Consider the following 16,232-nt stretch of genomic DNA (forward strand, 5'->3'; position numbering starts at 1 on the left):
GGTTGAAGAGGCGCTGCTGCGCCTTCTTCACCACACTGTCTGGTTGGGGGGGACCATTTCAGATTATCATTGATGTGTACGCAGAGGAACTTGAAGCTTTTCACCTTCTCCACTGCGGTCCCGTTGATGTGGATAGGGGCGTGCTCCCTCTGCTGTCTCCTGAAGTCCACGATCAGGTCCTTCGTTTTGTTGACGTTGAGGCAGAGGTTATTTTCCTGGCACCACTTCGCCAGGGCCCTCACCTCCGCCCTGTAGGCTGTCTCGTCATTGTTGGTAATCAGGCTTACTATTGTTGTGTCGTCTGCTAACTTGATGATTGAGTTGGAGGCGTGCATGGCCACCAGTCATGGCTGAACAGGAAGTACAGGAGGGGGCTTGTGGGGCCCCTGTGTTGAGGATCAGTTTCCCACCTTCACCACCTGGGGGCGGCCCGTCAGGAAGTCCATGACCCAGTTGCGTAGGGTAGGGTTCAAACCCAAGGCCGATGAGCTTGGAGGGTACAATGGAGTTGAAGGCTGAGCTATAGTCAATGAACAGCATTCTTACATAGGTATTCCTCTTGTCCAGATGGGATAGGGCAGTGTGCAATGCGATGGCGATTGCATCGTCTGTGGATCTATTGGGGCGGTATGCAAATTGAAGTGGGTCTAGGGTGTCAGGTAAGGTGGAGGTGATATGATCATTAGCTAGCCTCTCAAAGCACTTCATGATGACAGAAGTGAGTGCTACAGGGCAATAGTCATTTAGTTCAGTTACCTTTGCTTTCTTGGGTACAGGAACAATGGTGGACCTCTTGAACCAAGTGGGGACAGCAGACTGGGATAGGGAGAGATTGAATATGTCAGTAAACACTCCAGCCAGCTGGTCTGCACATGCTCTGAGGACGCAGCTAGGGATGCTGTCTGGGCCAGCAGCCTTGCGAGGGTTAACACGCTTAAATGTCTTACTCACGTCGGCCACAGAGAACGAGAGCCCACAGTCCTTGGGAGCGGGTTGTGTTGGTGGCACTGTGCTATCCTCAAAGCGGGCAAAGAAGGTGTTTAGCTTGTGGCAGCGACTACAGGGCAAAACAGACCAAGACATGGCAAAATGCTCAACCATTTAAGGTTTAAGACTTGCTGCAACTCTAATCTGTCCCCTATACAGTGGGGGAAACAAGTATTTAGTCAGCCACCAATTGTGCAAGTTCTCCCACTTAAAAAGATGAGAGAGGCCTGTAATTGTCATCATAAGTACACGTCAACTATGACAGACAAATTGAGAAGAAAAAAATCCAGAAAATCACATTGTAGGATTTTTTATGAATTTATTTGCAAATTATGGTGGAAAATAAGTGTTTGGTCACCTACAAACAAGCAAAATTTCTGGCTCTCACAGACCTGTAACTTCTTCTTTAAGAGGCTCCTCTGTCCTCCACTCGTTACCTGTATTAATGGCACCTGTTTGAACTTGTTATCAGTATAAAAGACCCCTGTCCATAACCTCAAACAGTCACACTCCAAACTCCACTATGGCCAAGACCAAAGAGCTGTCAAAGGACACCAGAAACAAAATTGTAGACCTGCACCAGGCTGGGAAGACTGAATCTGCAATAGGTAAGCAGCTTGGTTTGAAGAAATCAACTGTGGGAGCAATTATTAGGAAATGGAAGACATACAAGACCACTGATAATCTCCCTCGATCTGGGGCTCCACGCAAGATCTCACCCCGTGGGGTCAAAATGATCACAAGAACGGTGAGCAAAAATCCCAGAACCACACGGGGGGACCTAGTGAATGACCTGCAGAGAGCTGGGACCAAAGTAACAAAGCCTACCATCAGTAACACACTACGCTGCCAGGAACTCAAATCCTGCAGTGCCAGACGTGTCCCCCTGCTTAAGCCAGTACATGTCCAGGCCCGTCTGAAGTTTGCTAGAGTGCATTTGGATGATCCAGAAGAGGATTGGGAGAATGTCATATGGTCAGATGAAACCAAAATATAACTTTTTGGTAAAAACTCAACTTGTCGTGTTTGGAGGACAAAGAATGCTGAGTTGCATCCAAAGAACACCATACCTACTGTGAAGCATGGGGGTGGAAACATCATGCTTTGGGGCTGTTTTTCTGCAAAGGGACCAGGACGACTGATCCGTGTAAAGGAAAGAATGAATGGGGCAATGTATCGTGAGATTTTGAGTGAAAACCTCCTTCCATCAGCAAGGGCATTGAAGATGAAACGTGGCTGGGTCTTTCAGCATGACAATGATCCCAAACACACTGCCCGGGCAATGAAGGAGTGGCTTCGTAAGAAGCATTTCAAGGTCCTGGAGTGGCCTAGCCAGTCTCCAGATCTCAACCCCATAGAAAATCTTTGGAGGGAGTTGAAAGTCCGTGTTGCCCAGCGACAGCCCCAAAACATCACTGCTCTAGAGGAGATCTGCATGGAGGAATGGGCCAAAATACCAGCAACAGTGTGTGAAAACCTTGTGAAGACTTACAGAAAACGTTTGACCTGTGTCATTGCCAACAAAGGGTATATAACAAAGTATTGAGAAACTTTTGTTATTGACCAAATACTTATTTTCCACCATAATTTGCAAATAAATTCATAAAAAATCCTACAATGTGATTTTCTGGATTATTTTCCTCATTTTGTCTGTCATAGTTGACGTGTACCTATGATGACAATTACAGGCCTCTCTCATCTTTTTAAGTGGGAGAACTTGCACAATTGGTGGCTGACTAAATACTTTTTTTCCCCACTGTACATTTTAAATTGATTGGGCACTATAACCACATAGGAGTTAAATTGGTACAGCATTCTCACTTACAGGTGCAACAAATATAGCCTCTTACATGGCACGCCTCAAAATATGTTAATGAGTCAGAAACAACAATACCATGCACCCACTAGTGGTGAAAAGGTTTTTGGCGCTCCAAAGATACGGTACGGCACTGTATTCTGTGGGGTGGAATTAGAGTACCATTTGAAATACAGTAATTTTCCCACAATGCACCATCATTTACAGTGTGCTGCAGTTAAACGTTTCAGAGTTTTTTACTGTTGATATTTACCTAAAATTACCATATAAATTAAAGTTTTTTGTTACAGTGCAGCTATATCTACGTACAGACCACTCACTCTGCTGCTCATACAATACTACAGCATCTCCCTCATGCTCTCTCTCTCTTTCTCTCTTTTCTCGCTTTGTCTTTTTCACTCCTTTCGACTCTCTGTCTCTCTCTCTCTCTCTCTCTCCCTTCGATTCTCTCTCCTGTACTCATGCCTCCTGTGACAATTCTGTGCCAGAGAAAGACACATATGGGCACACACACACCACACACACATACGTGTGTGCACATGCACACACACACACACTCAGGCAGACACACACAGCTGGGCCCCAGCTGCACACAAAGACTGGGGTTTGGAAATCAATGAAGGAGAAAGAAGAAAAAGTGGAAAGAGTTTAAATAAATTGGCACTTGAAAAAAGAAGAAACTGAAAACGAGTGAGTGAGGGAAAGAGAGAGAGAGAACTGTAAGGAAAAAGTGAAATCAACTATCAGCTCAACAGTACAGTACAGTTGTAAATGAATCCAAGCTCAAGAAGTAAGGTAGAGAGGTCAAAGGGTTATGACTCTTGCTGCACCTTAGCACAATGTGCACTCTTCTATCAGTCCATCTACTCAGAGACAGTGCTGTGGGATATAATATGTGTATACTTCATGAATGTAGTTATTTATTTAGGCAGTTGTTAAAGCCAAGCCATGTCATGCATTATAATGCATCACACACAGTTCATAAGGCATTATACATGTGCTTATAATGCATTATGAAGAAGGTATTCATAGGAAGTTTTAACAATGTCACACATTGAGTGCAAAGGCGTACCTGCATCACCATGCTTACAATCATTCTCATATCAAACTAGGGAAGGCACATCTTTTGAAATTGTACACCATTTTCAATCGACTTGTTTCCCTTTATTGTCATATAACTACTCTATAACATGATCTCCTGCAATCTGGAGACAATAGACAGCAATAATCTCCCCACTTTGGTTGATATCTGTGGACATGGACAGTTATATTTGGAAGACAGCGACTGTAATCAATAAGCATCTTGGAGACAGAAGAAAAGATGCCATATCTTCTCTTTTTTTGGACAGACACTTTAATCTCTGTCCGTTGAGTTAGTGTTGCCAAATTAATTTGGTTTTATCTGGGGCCCCACTTCTCACACAAACATTCCCTCCAACGGCTTCCGCACACACAGACACGCATGCACACACGCACACACAAGCCCACGCGCCTCAGAGAATGAGAGCTACAAAAGAAAAAAGGGAGACACTGCAAGAATAAATACTCCCATAGCCTAACCATTCTTTACACGGCAATTCAAAATGTCCCTTCACCATCTCTTGCCACCAATATTTTTCTATTAATCAACTATGCAAATATACATTGTTAGAAAATCTTAGGAACATTTCAATATTTAGGACTGTTTTCATGTATTTACCTCTCTAACTTCCATCTGTTGTACATTTGCATTAAGTCCTGTACCAACACAAGAGGAAACGTCAGCAAACATGAGGCTGCATGTGTCAGAGCCATTTCGCCTTGTCTTGTTGTGTGAATGAACAAAACACCTATCCCAGGCATTATAGGCCTCTGAGTCGTATTGAATCGCATTGAATTGAGTCATTAACTTATTTTCTGTTTCATGCTAGGAATATCTCCTTGATATTAGTTGCGACAGTTCGGTTGCAAATACAATGAAGTACACCTACTGTAATATAAATACGGTATCAAAGCAAGTACTGTGTAATGACACAAAGCACAATACCATACCATTTACTGAATTAATGGATGAGGAGGGGTTTGCATTTCACAGTAGAGGCCTTAACAAAGGCTTCCAAACTTGCAGCGACTACAGGGCAAAAGAGAACAAAAGGACATGGCAAAATGCTCAACCATTTAAGGTTTAAGACTTGCGGCCACTTTAATCTGTCCCATATACGTTTTAAATTGATGGGGTACTATAACCACATAGGAGTTCAATTGGTACAGCATTCTCACTCATGGGTGCAACAAATATAACCTCTTAAAGGCACGCCTCAAAATATATTAATAAGCCAGAAGCAAAGCCGTGTAGGCATGCCAAGCATTGTTTTATGCTCTCTACTTGTCAGTGTTCCAAACGGGACATTATTTGTCTTTTGACCTAAACATGCTAACACCATCAGATACAATTCATAGCAAGCAGTGCACTTGAATGACATTCAGATGAACTGGAATGACATTCACTCTCATGGGATGGGTGGCCGAAAATAAGTAACTGAAAGCCACAACCCCAATAAGTCATGAATATGACTGCAATGAGGCATATGTCACTGTGCTTCTATGGCTATATGCACCATCCCACTGTGTACTTCTTCTGTTCATTTAGCTAACAAGACAGCTCATAATCCAGTGCCTTTATCACATTCAACACACCTACAGTATATTTTAGCTTTAATTAGCTTTCAAAATGCTACATTTTCTCTCAGCCTCATGGCAAAATGTGTAGAATAGCATGAGATTAGCTATAAAACTGCAAATGTTTCTCTCAGCCTCATGGCAAAATGTGTAGAATTGCAGGAAATTAGCTTCAAAACAGCAAATTCTTTTCTCAGCCTCATGGCAAAATGTGTAGAATAGCATGAAATTATCTATAAAACAGCAAAAAAAAATATTTGCCCCATGGCAAAATGTGTAGAATTGCACTTTTGCACATTTCTGAAGGCCCACCCACCAACACATTTCTGGCTATGCTACTGTGCCATGCACCACTAGTGGTCAAAAGGTTTTTGGAGCTCCAAAGATAAGGTATGGTATTGTTTTCTGTGGGGTACAATTACAGTACCATTCAAAATTGTGTGTGTGTGTGTGTGTGTGTGTGTGTGTGTGTGTGTGTGTGACCCTATTTGACTCACTGTAGCACTCTCTGGCTTCAGCTCCACTTCTCACTGTTAAATGATTGACATAATCAGTTTGATGGGAAGCTATTCAGTATTTACATATGAAAAGACTGAGCTACCTCAGTAATAACCTACATACATTACAAAAATATTGTTATAATATGCGTGTTTTAATTGTAGGCTACAATATTGTAAGTGTGGGGAAATGATGAAGGACTTGGATATGGCATTGACAAATCAATTGTCTTAATTTTAAGTTCAAGTACTTATTTTTGTGTGTTTGAAAATACAGTTAATCAAATAGATGAATATATTAACTTGCAATACTCGGGCATAAAAAAAACAATTTGTGTTTTATAATACAATGCGTTTTTATTTGTTAAAGGAAAGTCAAAAGTATTTATCGGTTCTATTTTTTAACTAATTTGAATGCTAATCTTCTTAATAATTTGCTAAATATAAATGATGCAGGTATACGTCTTTTTATTTTATTTTTTATCAATGTATCACAATAGTAGGCCTCTTTAGGATTTTTGTAAATAATCGTTTTATTTGTTTTTATATCTACCCCGTCCAACTCAGTCCCTTTGCTCTTGGTGCCTTTTGTCGTGTCTAGAATAAACGTTATTTCTGTTTGGGTGATATAACTATTACAAAGCTTTTTATGTTCAAAACGAGTTATTATTATGCGCGCAGTGATCACTGTAAACAAAATGTAAGCCTGGTATGCGTTGTTGTCTTGGAGGAAATTTTGCTTGTGACATGTTGCATTTCAAATGCTGTTGTTCATGTCTATATAGCCCTTTCTTCTTTACAATATACTTTATAAGTGTTTTAAAACAAATACTTGGATATACTACAGTCACGGAAAAACAAACAAACAAACAAACAGAAAACGTGGGAGCAAAACCCTATGGCAATTACAAACAAATAAAACTAGGCTATAGTTGAAAATATGTGCTCATTTTCAAACAGGGCACTTTACTTAAATATAAGACCGTCTTATTATAATTAATTCTAATATCAACACTTGGAAACATCGGGGTCCATCAGTAGCCTAAAGATGTGCAGTTTCACACTACATGCACAGAGTTTCATGTTGCCGCACACTTTTTGAATTTTAGGGTTATTTCTTGAATGGCCCTTGTCTACTCCTCAAATTTAGCATGTTTCACTATTCTGCGAATCTCTCTCTCTCTAGGCAAAATGCATAATGATAATATCAGTGACATCGAAACCACATGTTCATACTTCTCTAGAATGTGCTGCTATTTTCAGTCTCAATGTTTCCAACGTTTTTAAATGAAACCTTAGAGAAACCAACCCGAGTCCTTTACTATTCAATACTCTCCAATACCGTCTCAATAATGAAAGATCCGCTACATCATGATATGTGAACGACATCATAAGGACGTAATAACACTGTGTTCTACAACTTCAACTACATAATGCGCTGAACAAGTCATATTCCATACCTTGATTCCTTCTCGGGTTCGCTTGTTTCCTTCGTTTGCCCCTGCTCTCCTCTGCCATCATGTCGCTAAAGGCTCACTTTGCCCGAAGAAGCTCTCTTTGGTGTGTCGGTGCGTGAGAATTGAGAATGAATGGCGTGAAACATTGTCTGCGTCCACAGCGGGTGACTATAACCCTTCTGTAACCTCAAGTCGATGAGCTGAGCGCGAGGAGAGAAATGAGTGATGTCATTGGAGAAGGTTGGTCCATCCTGTCCGTGAGTTATTTCAAGGTGCTAATAACCGCGTGAGGGATATAGTGAGTGGATTCTCTCCACCGGCGCATTCATGGTGGCATCTAAGAATGCCATTTAAAAGTTATGGTTTAAAGTTGTAGACAGTAAAAAAAGTTCCAGCCACAAATAGAGCACGACTTGCACAAAGACGCAGCAAGCCGCGTGCGTAAAGTGGAGATTATATGTTTTCGTATCGGTTCTTAACAGTCTTGTGTTTTCATTGTAAACATTATATTGTCCAATATTATTTTAGCAAATTGTTGCACAAAATAAAAAATATATAGGCTAATATGCCAACAACCTATTCTTTGTAATTTATTTGTTAAATAATTGTTAATGTTGAGCGCTAGGCTGCTGTATGTACATATGGCCAAACGGAGAAGTTTGACATTGCAAACTATCCCAAACACCACACAACAAATCGGCATTACCAAATGCAAACATGTTTATATGGTCACTGTAGGTATTCGAAGGGAATGCATAGCCCCCCTGATGCTTTGTGGCCTGAATGTTATAGGCATCGCACCTGCACTTAAGTGCCCTGTCGTGCCCCCCTGCCCTGCGCCCCATTCACCCCTGGATGGCTCGAGGAAGTGGGGAATTGTCAGTCTTTTGTGCGAAGAACTGGACCGTAATCTGTTTTGCAACTGAAAAAAACATCCGAAAATAAACGCTAACATGGTGTTGAGGACCCCTACCTTGGCATTCTAACCCATATAGAACCCCCACCTCTCCCAGGTGTTCTTTGGAATATTTAGAATACCCCTGGATGCTGTTTTCGATCATGATAATCCGAGCAGCACATGGGAGTCACCTTTTTCATTTCACATTGATGAATAAGGACAATGGTAATGTTTTCTTTTCTGTTATACATATTTTATTATGCATTTTATTTCCCCCTCTTTAGTTGTCAGTTTGTCATTCGCAGCTTGTTGAAAACACAGCATCATGTTTGTGCAATTTGCAATCACTCATAAAAATATATAACAATTGCCAATCACCTGTATTCTCAAGTTTAGAATATTTTCTCTGTGGCCTTCACAGCTATCTTATGACTTGTTAATAGACATCTATATTCTAGAAAAGAAAGCATCCTAGTTGCAGGGAGAGAGAGGGAGGGGAGCAGGGAGAGCGAGTGAGAGAGGTCATAGCCCTTTTGTCCAGGGATGGAGGAGGAGTGCAGTAGGGTGCACCATAAACCCAGTAGGCAGAACTCCTGGGAGAGCTGATACCCCTAAGGAGATGACATCTTAACATGCACACCATGGGTGTTTTATACCCATTCGAATATTGGGAACATATATTGAGTGTTTGACTATCTTTTTTTATTTTGAACAAGCATACCACCACTAGCAGCGAATTACTGCCCCAGAGTTGACTGAGTTGTAGAAAAGATAACTCTTGCACACACATTATGACCTCTCTCCATGCTTTTAATTGTGTCGACAAAACACTCCAAGCTGCTCCATCTACTTCTGTGTCTAGACATAACAGTAGTGTGGATCTGAGTGTACACATTGATGGGGTAAACATCCAAACATATCATTGGCATCCTGGAAAAACTTTTCAGAAAATAAAACGTTATTTTCAGATCTATAGCTTTGTAGTCACATAACTTCACAAGGTGTTTTGAATTACTTTGATTGGTCCTATAGTCATAAAGTGTTCATGGCACTCACTCTCTCTCTCTCTCTCTCTCTCTCTCTCTCTCCCTCCCTCCCTCCCTCCCTCCCTCTCTCTCTCTCTCTCTCTCTCTCTCTCTCTCTCTCTCTCTCTCTCTCTCTCTCTCTCTCTCTCTCTCTCTCTCTCTCTCTCTCTCTCTCTCTCTCTCTCTCTCTCTCTCTCTCTCCCTCCCTCCCTCCCTCCCTCCCTCTCTCTCTCTCTCGAGTCTCTCTCTCTCTCTCTCTCTCTCTCTCCCTCCCTCCCTCCCTCCCTCCCTCCCTCCCTCCCTCCATCCCTCTCTCTCTCTCTCTCTCTCTCTCTCTCTCTCTCTCTCTCTCTCTCTCTATCTATATCTCTCTCTCTCTCTCTCTCTCTCAGGAAACTGTCCCACTGGGGTTTTGTCCCTGTCTGTGGCCAGGGTTCAAAGCTGGTAGCATGGGGAGGAGACCTCTTTAACCGCATATTAAGCACAAGTTAATTATATGCCAACCTTTGGGACAAAGGCAGAGAAAAAGCTTTCACTTGAATAGATGGCAAGACAAGAAAATAAAAAGTCATTATACTCAGCCTCTGAAACTTTTTTGCATTTGAAAAAAACTCAACCCTTATTTTGGGAGATTTACATTTGTATAAGTCACGTTGTTGCAGTTGTGAGGGGAAAGGGCCTCAGTGCTGCTCACGCTATCCTCTCATAATTATTATTTTAAAAAGATAGATACCATTATGTATATGATGATATTGAGTAGTTGAGAACTATTTCTCTCTTATTTCAATGATCAGATGGGCCCAGCATCAGATATTCTCTGTGTGGTGTTACTTACTTGTTTATTAAGGCATATTACTCCTCGGGGAGAATAGGCCATCAACGTCTCCTTTCAAATCTCTTGGTTAGGAGTATTAATAGGTTCACCCTTTATAATCACTTTGCAACTCATAAATTGAGCCCTCATTCCCCCTGGAGATAAGTTAGACTAAGGTCTAACTTAGTCGACTCCTGGTAAGTGCACTCTGAACAAGAGAAAGCTTACTCCAGAAATATGTGGTTTGGTTTCAGAGGAACAACTCAGGGTGCCAACTCTACTAACCTCATAGGACCAGCGACCAGGGACCAGGACCAATGAACAGCCTAGGGGCTCTGCCAGCCCCTGTGGCCCCAGAGCACCAGGGAAAGGCACTAGGCCTAGGGAAGGACCATGGACCAGCTCAAGGTGCCAATCCCTACTGGCCCCAGACGAACATGCCTGCCAGCCCCACTGACCACAGTGGATCCCATTCAGAAGCTGATGTCACTTTCAGTGGTCACCCTCACGCTGGTCTGCTTTTATAACCACTTTATAATTGTCTTCTAATGGAAGGAGATATGGTACATAGGAAAATAGGAAATGTATTTTTCTAATTAGTGTTTAAGACATTTTTAAAAGAATAAGGACAATTAAGTATACAAATTGGATTAATTTGAGACTTTTTTGTCACTGGCTTACACACAATACCCCATAATGTCAAAGTGGAATTATGTTTTTCGAAATGTTTACAAATTAATGCAAAATTTGAGTCAATATGTATTCAACCCCTTTGTTATGACAAGCCTAAATAAGTTCAGGCATAAACATTAGCTTAACAAGTCACATAATATGTTGCATTGACTCACTCTGTGTGCAATAATAGTGTTTAACAAGCAGTGCATTTCAAACACAGATTCAACAACAAAGACCAGGTTTTACAATGCCTTGCAAAGAAGGGCACCTATTGGTAAAAAAAGCAGACAGGGAATACCCCTTTGAGCATTGTGAATCAATACACCCAGTCACTACAAAGATACAGGCATCCTTTCTAACTAAGTTGCCGGAGAGGAAGGAAACAGCTCAGGGACTTCACCATAAGGCCAAAAACAGTTACAGAGTTTAATGGCTGTGATAGGAGAAAACTGAGGATGGATCAGCAACCTTTTAGTTTCTCCACAATACTAACCTAATTGACAGTGAAAAGAAGGAAGCCTGTACAGAATAAAAATATTCCAAAACATGCATCCTGTTTCCAACAATGCACTAAAGTAATACTGCAACAAATTTGGCAAAGCAATTAACTTTTTGTCCTGAATCCAAATGTTATGTTTGGGGCAAATCCAATGCAACACATTACTGAGTGCATTATGTTATGGGTATGATTGTAATTGTTAAGGACTGGGGAGTTTTTCAGTATAAGAAAGAAACAGAATAGTGCTAAGCACAGACAAAATCCTTGAGGAAAAGCTGGTTCAGTCTGCTTTCCACCAGACACTGGGAAATTAATTCACCTTTCAGCAGGACCTAAAACACAAGGCCAAATCTACACTGGAGTTGCTTACCATGAAGACAGTGAACGTTACTGAGTGGCTGAGTCACAGTTTTGACTTACATTCACTTGAAAATGTATGGCAACCAATTTGACAGAACTTGAAGAATTTTGAAAAGAATAATGGGCAAATGTTGCACAATCCTAGAGACTTATCCAGAAAGACTCACAGCTGTGATCACTACCAAAGGTGCTTCTACAAAGTATCGACTCAGGGTGTGAACACTTATGCAAATGAGATATTTCTGTATTTCATTTTCAATACATTTGCTAACATTTCTTAAAAACATGTTTTCACTGGCATTATGGGGTATTGTGTGTAGATGGGTTAGAAACAATTATAATTTAATCCATTTTGAATTCAGGCTGTAACACAACAAAATGTGGAATAAGTCAAGGGGTATGAATACTTTCTGAAGGCACTGTAGGTTTGTGTTGGCTGCAGGGGTGGAAATGGAAAAAAAGTAACTCCAGGAACCCACCAAGTAAAAATTGTCCAATTCACTTTGAAATGTACATTTTAACATGTCAAAATGATTTCCCTGCCAGAACCTGGTTCCCTCGGGTTCCCCCATAGACCTAAATAATGGGGTTCCCCTATATTTCCACATCTGGTTGGCTGCCCATCCAAATATACAGTTCCTGTCTCTCCCATGTGTATCATACTACACTGAACTCTGGTGGCTGTATGGAGACATTGCATTTACTTAGACATTTTGTGTGGATACAAGTCAATAGAAGTCAATAAGAACCTCACACAAATGCAGTAAGATCAAGTAAGTGAAATATACAGTAAGATACATAAAGTTCTGAAAGACATTTTTCATCCATCCCAAGCTGAACATGTTTATTTTTAACTGGTAAAATATAGTACATTTGTATAAAATTTTGAAAATTGTACACAAAATATATCACTTGGATGTCGTGTATATAGAAAACGCTACTATCATAGCCTTTGTTGCTTAACAGAATATTATTTTGCCAGCAAAAAGTCTTGAATGGTGACAGACAGGTATCAAAACACACAGCACTGAGAAGAAAGGCAAATATCCATGATAAAGTTCATTCTTATAAAAACGAAAAGAGAACATGTTACTTTTATACAAGACATTTCATACATTCTAAGTAACAGCACTATCAAACCATTCACATCTTCATAGCTGTGACTGTGAGTATGGTGCATCTTTTTATTTTCCTTGAATATTGTTAGTTCAAATCGTCTTTGGTAGGTTGGTAGATTATACAGAGTTTTCCTGACTAGATGACAAGTCAATGCTGGGTCATGGGCAGGACCAGGAGTTTTTCCTGACTACTAACTCTGGGCCCTAATCCTGTATTAAGAACAACAGTAAAGTACTAGTAATAACAAAGCAGGATTAAAAAGGCACCAATACTGAAATTAATTGTTAGATACTACTGCACTGTTGGAGCTAGGAACACAAGCATTTCGCTACACCCGCAAAAACATCTGCTAAATATGTGTATGTGACCAATAAAATGTGATTTGATTTCAAATACAGCCTCATAGGACCTACTGTAGTTGTGTGTAAACGTGATCTAGAATAACCATCCAAACAGATAGATACTACTGTAAGATACATTCCATTATCCTCCAAGCTGATGTTTACATGACATCATAGCCACGTAGGCCTATGTGTTGGCCTCTAGACAGTCTCTGTGTCACAAAGCCAAGGAGAGAGACTCGTCCACCTCCATGCAATGCTGCAGTCAGTGCAATGCTACAGTATGACGTCATGTGATATCAGCTCTACTGGTCATGGCTGCGGACAGGCTGTCAGAGTTATAGACTCTAGAATCTATAGAAAGGACCTCCCCATTCAAGTCAATGATGGAATAATAGGTGGACTGATTCTATTTCTATGGTCAGAGGGCCTCACCGCCACATACTGTACACTATAACGTACCTCAGATAGAGTACCTCAACACCGTAACACCCAATCAATTATAAATCCTGTTGAAGGTTTTCAGGGTGAGGGAAGGCATCTTTAACACCCTGTAAAATATGGGACCGAGTTGGGTCGTGTGATACTGTCCCAGATACAATATTTAATTGAATTCTGTAGTGCCACCTTTCTCCCTCTCTCTCAATCTCTTTTATTCTCTGTACCTCTCAAGCGCCATGGATACGTTTAGACAAAGGCACTTTTTTTATGTTCTTATCCTATGACCCCTATACTTGTAAAAGAGTGAGCTGCTTTAAGAACACTTAGCTACAATAAACATGTAACATGTCTAAAAACATGTACTTTACCGTACAACAGATTCAGAGTATGGAAGCAGATTCATGCCAAAAAGGCCTCTGAGTGAATACTGATATGATATGTCTTCATTATGTGTGTGTGTGTGTGTCATCATAATGTTTTGTGTGTCACTGACAGGGTTGTGTTCCTGGGGATATAGATGAAGCTTCAAAGCACTGATGCATTTTTCTGTCAATATTTTTTTTCTTCTACTAAACATTCATCCTCGGAACAGCTTTGTTGACCTCCGTTCTCATTACAGAACCAGAATAAGAATCTAGAATCTGATCTGTTGGTCTCGGAATTCCCCAAGCTGCCCACGAGACAGACAGTAGAGTTCCGTCACTGTCAACATTGTCATAAACACTACATGACCAAAAGTAAGTGGACACCTGCTCGTCAAACATCTCATTCCAAATCATGGGCATTAATAAGGAGTTGGTCCCCCTTTGCTGCTATAACAGCCTCCACTCTTCTGGGAAGGCTTTCCACTAGATGTTGGAAGATTGCTGTGGGGACTTGCTTCCATTCAGCCACAAGAGCATTAGTGAGGTCGGGCACTGATGTTGGGCGATTAGGCTTGGCTCAAAGGCGTTCCAATTCATCCCAAAGGTATTCGATGGGGTTGAGGTCAGGGCTCTGTGCAGGCCAGTCAAGTTCTTCCACACCGATCTCGACAAACCATTTCTGTATGGACTTCGCTTTGTGCATGGGGGCATTGTCATGATGAAACAGAAAAGGGCCTACCCCAAACTGTTGCCATAAAGTTGGAAGCATAGAATCGTCTAGAATGTCATTGTATGCTGTAGCGTTAAGATTTCCCTTCACTGGAACTAAGGGGCCTAGCCCGAACCATGAAAAACAGCCCCAGACCATTATTCCTCCTCCACCAAACTTTACAGTTGGCACTATGCATTTGAGCAGGTACCGTTCTCCTGGCATCCGCCAAACCCAGATTAGTCCGTCGGACTGCCAGATGGTGAAGTGTGATTCATCACTCCAGAGAACGCGTTTCCACTGCTCCAGAGTCCAATGGCGGAGACACCACTCCAGCCGACGCATGTCATTGCGCATGCTGATCTTAGGCTTGTGTGCAGCTGCTCAGCCATGGAAACCCATGTCATTAAGCTCTCTACGAACAGTTATTGTGCTGACGTTGCTTCCAGAGGCAGTTTGGAACTCGGTAGTGAATGTTGCAGACGATTGTTACGCGTAACGCGCTACAGCACTCGGCATTCCCGTTCTGTGAGCTTGTGTGGCCTACCACTTCGCAACTGAGCCATTGTTGCTCCTAGACGTTTCCACTTCACAATAACAGCACTTGCTGTTGACCGGGGCAGCTCTAGCAGGGCAGAGATTTGACGAACTGACTTGTTGGAAAGGTGGCATCCTATGACGGTGCCACGTTGAAAGTCACTGAGCTCTTCAGTAAGGCCATTCTACTGCCAATGTTTGTCTATGGAGATTGCATGGCTGTGTGCTCGATTTGATACACCTGTCAGCAACGGGTGTGGCTGAAATCGCCGAATCCACTAATTTGTAGGGGTGTCCACATACTTTTGTATATATAGTGTACACAGCATATATGTAAATGTATAATTTATTTACATATTATCCTCTCTGTCCAACTGTTGCCCTATAAAACTGTGACTGGAATGACTGTCATTATGGTGATTAAATTGTTACGGAGATGACACCATTATGGTGTTGGTGTCGTTATGGTGACGATGTCATTACGGTGATGACGTCGTTATGTTGACGATGCCGTTATGGTGATGACGTCGTTATGGTGTTGACGGCCCATGGAAACATTCTGCAAGTCATTTTAGGAAAACAATTCTGCGTCTCCTTCCCCTTCTCTGTGAGCCAGAACAGTGAGTAGAGTATAGTACACTGTGAGCAAGATCAAGATCGAGATCGATAGGTACCTTTGGTTTGGGTTGAAAGCCTCTAGGAGTAGCTGGGAACGAGTGTGTGGGAGGCCAAGAGAGAGAGGCATTATTTACAGTACCTTTATCTTTATAGGTGACCTAACACCAGTGCCACTGAGCTGAGCCCCTCTAGTCTAGTCTATGACAGTGTGTCCCTCCACACGCACTTGTTCTAGGACAATGTGTTTAGGTACTTGTCTAGTAAATGAGAAACGTTTCGGTACTTGTTCAGTGTAGTTGAGTCTAGGAGAGTATGTCTAGGTACTTTCTCTCCCCACCCAGGGAGCTTAGCCCCTCTAGTTAACTTTATGAGCGTGTTCAGGTTCTGTTCTTGTTCTAGAACAGTGTCTTCAGGTT

General features: G+C 41.6%; 1 protein-coding gene across 1 annotated transcript in view; it reads right to left on the reverse strand.

Annotated features, from left to right (window-relative positions):
- The window catches only part of LOC311133421 (zinc finger E-box-binding homeobox 2-like), a gene marked incomplete at both ends in the record, with an annotated part of 50,635 nt that extends 43,159 nt beyond the window's left edge, over positions 1 to 7,476 (reverse strand). The window contains one exon of the mRNA XM_084166914.1: positions 7,419 to 7,476. Coding sequence (XP_084023040.1) covers positions 7,419 to 7,476 — 58 coding nt within the window. The remainder of the gene's footprint in view (positions 1 to 7,418) is intronic.
- Positions 7,477 to 16,232: the final 8,756 nt, after the last annotated feature.

The sequence above is a fragment of the Coregonus lavaretus genome (genome assembly GCF_964263955.1).
Source record: "Coregonus lavaretus genome assembly, chromosome: 8".
In the NCBI taxonomy this organism is placed as follows: domain Eukaryota; kingdom Metazoa; phylum Chordata; class Actinopteri; order Salmoniformes; family Salmonidae; genus Coregonus; species Coregonus lavaretus.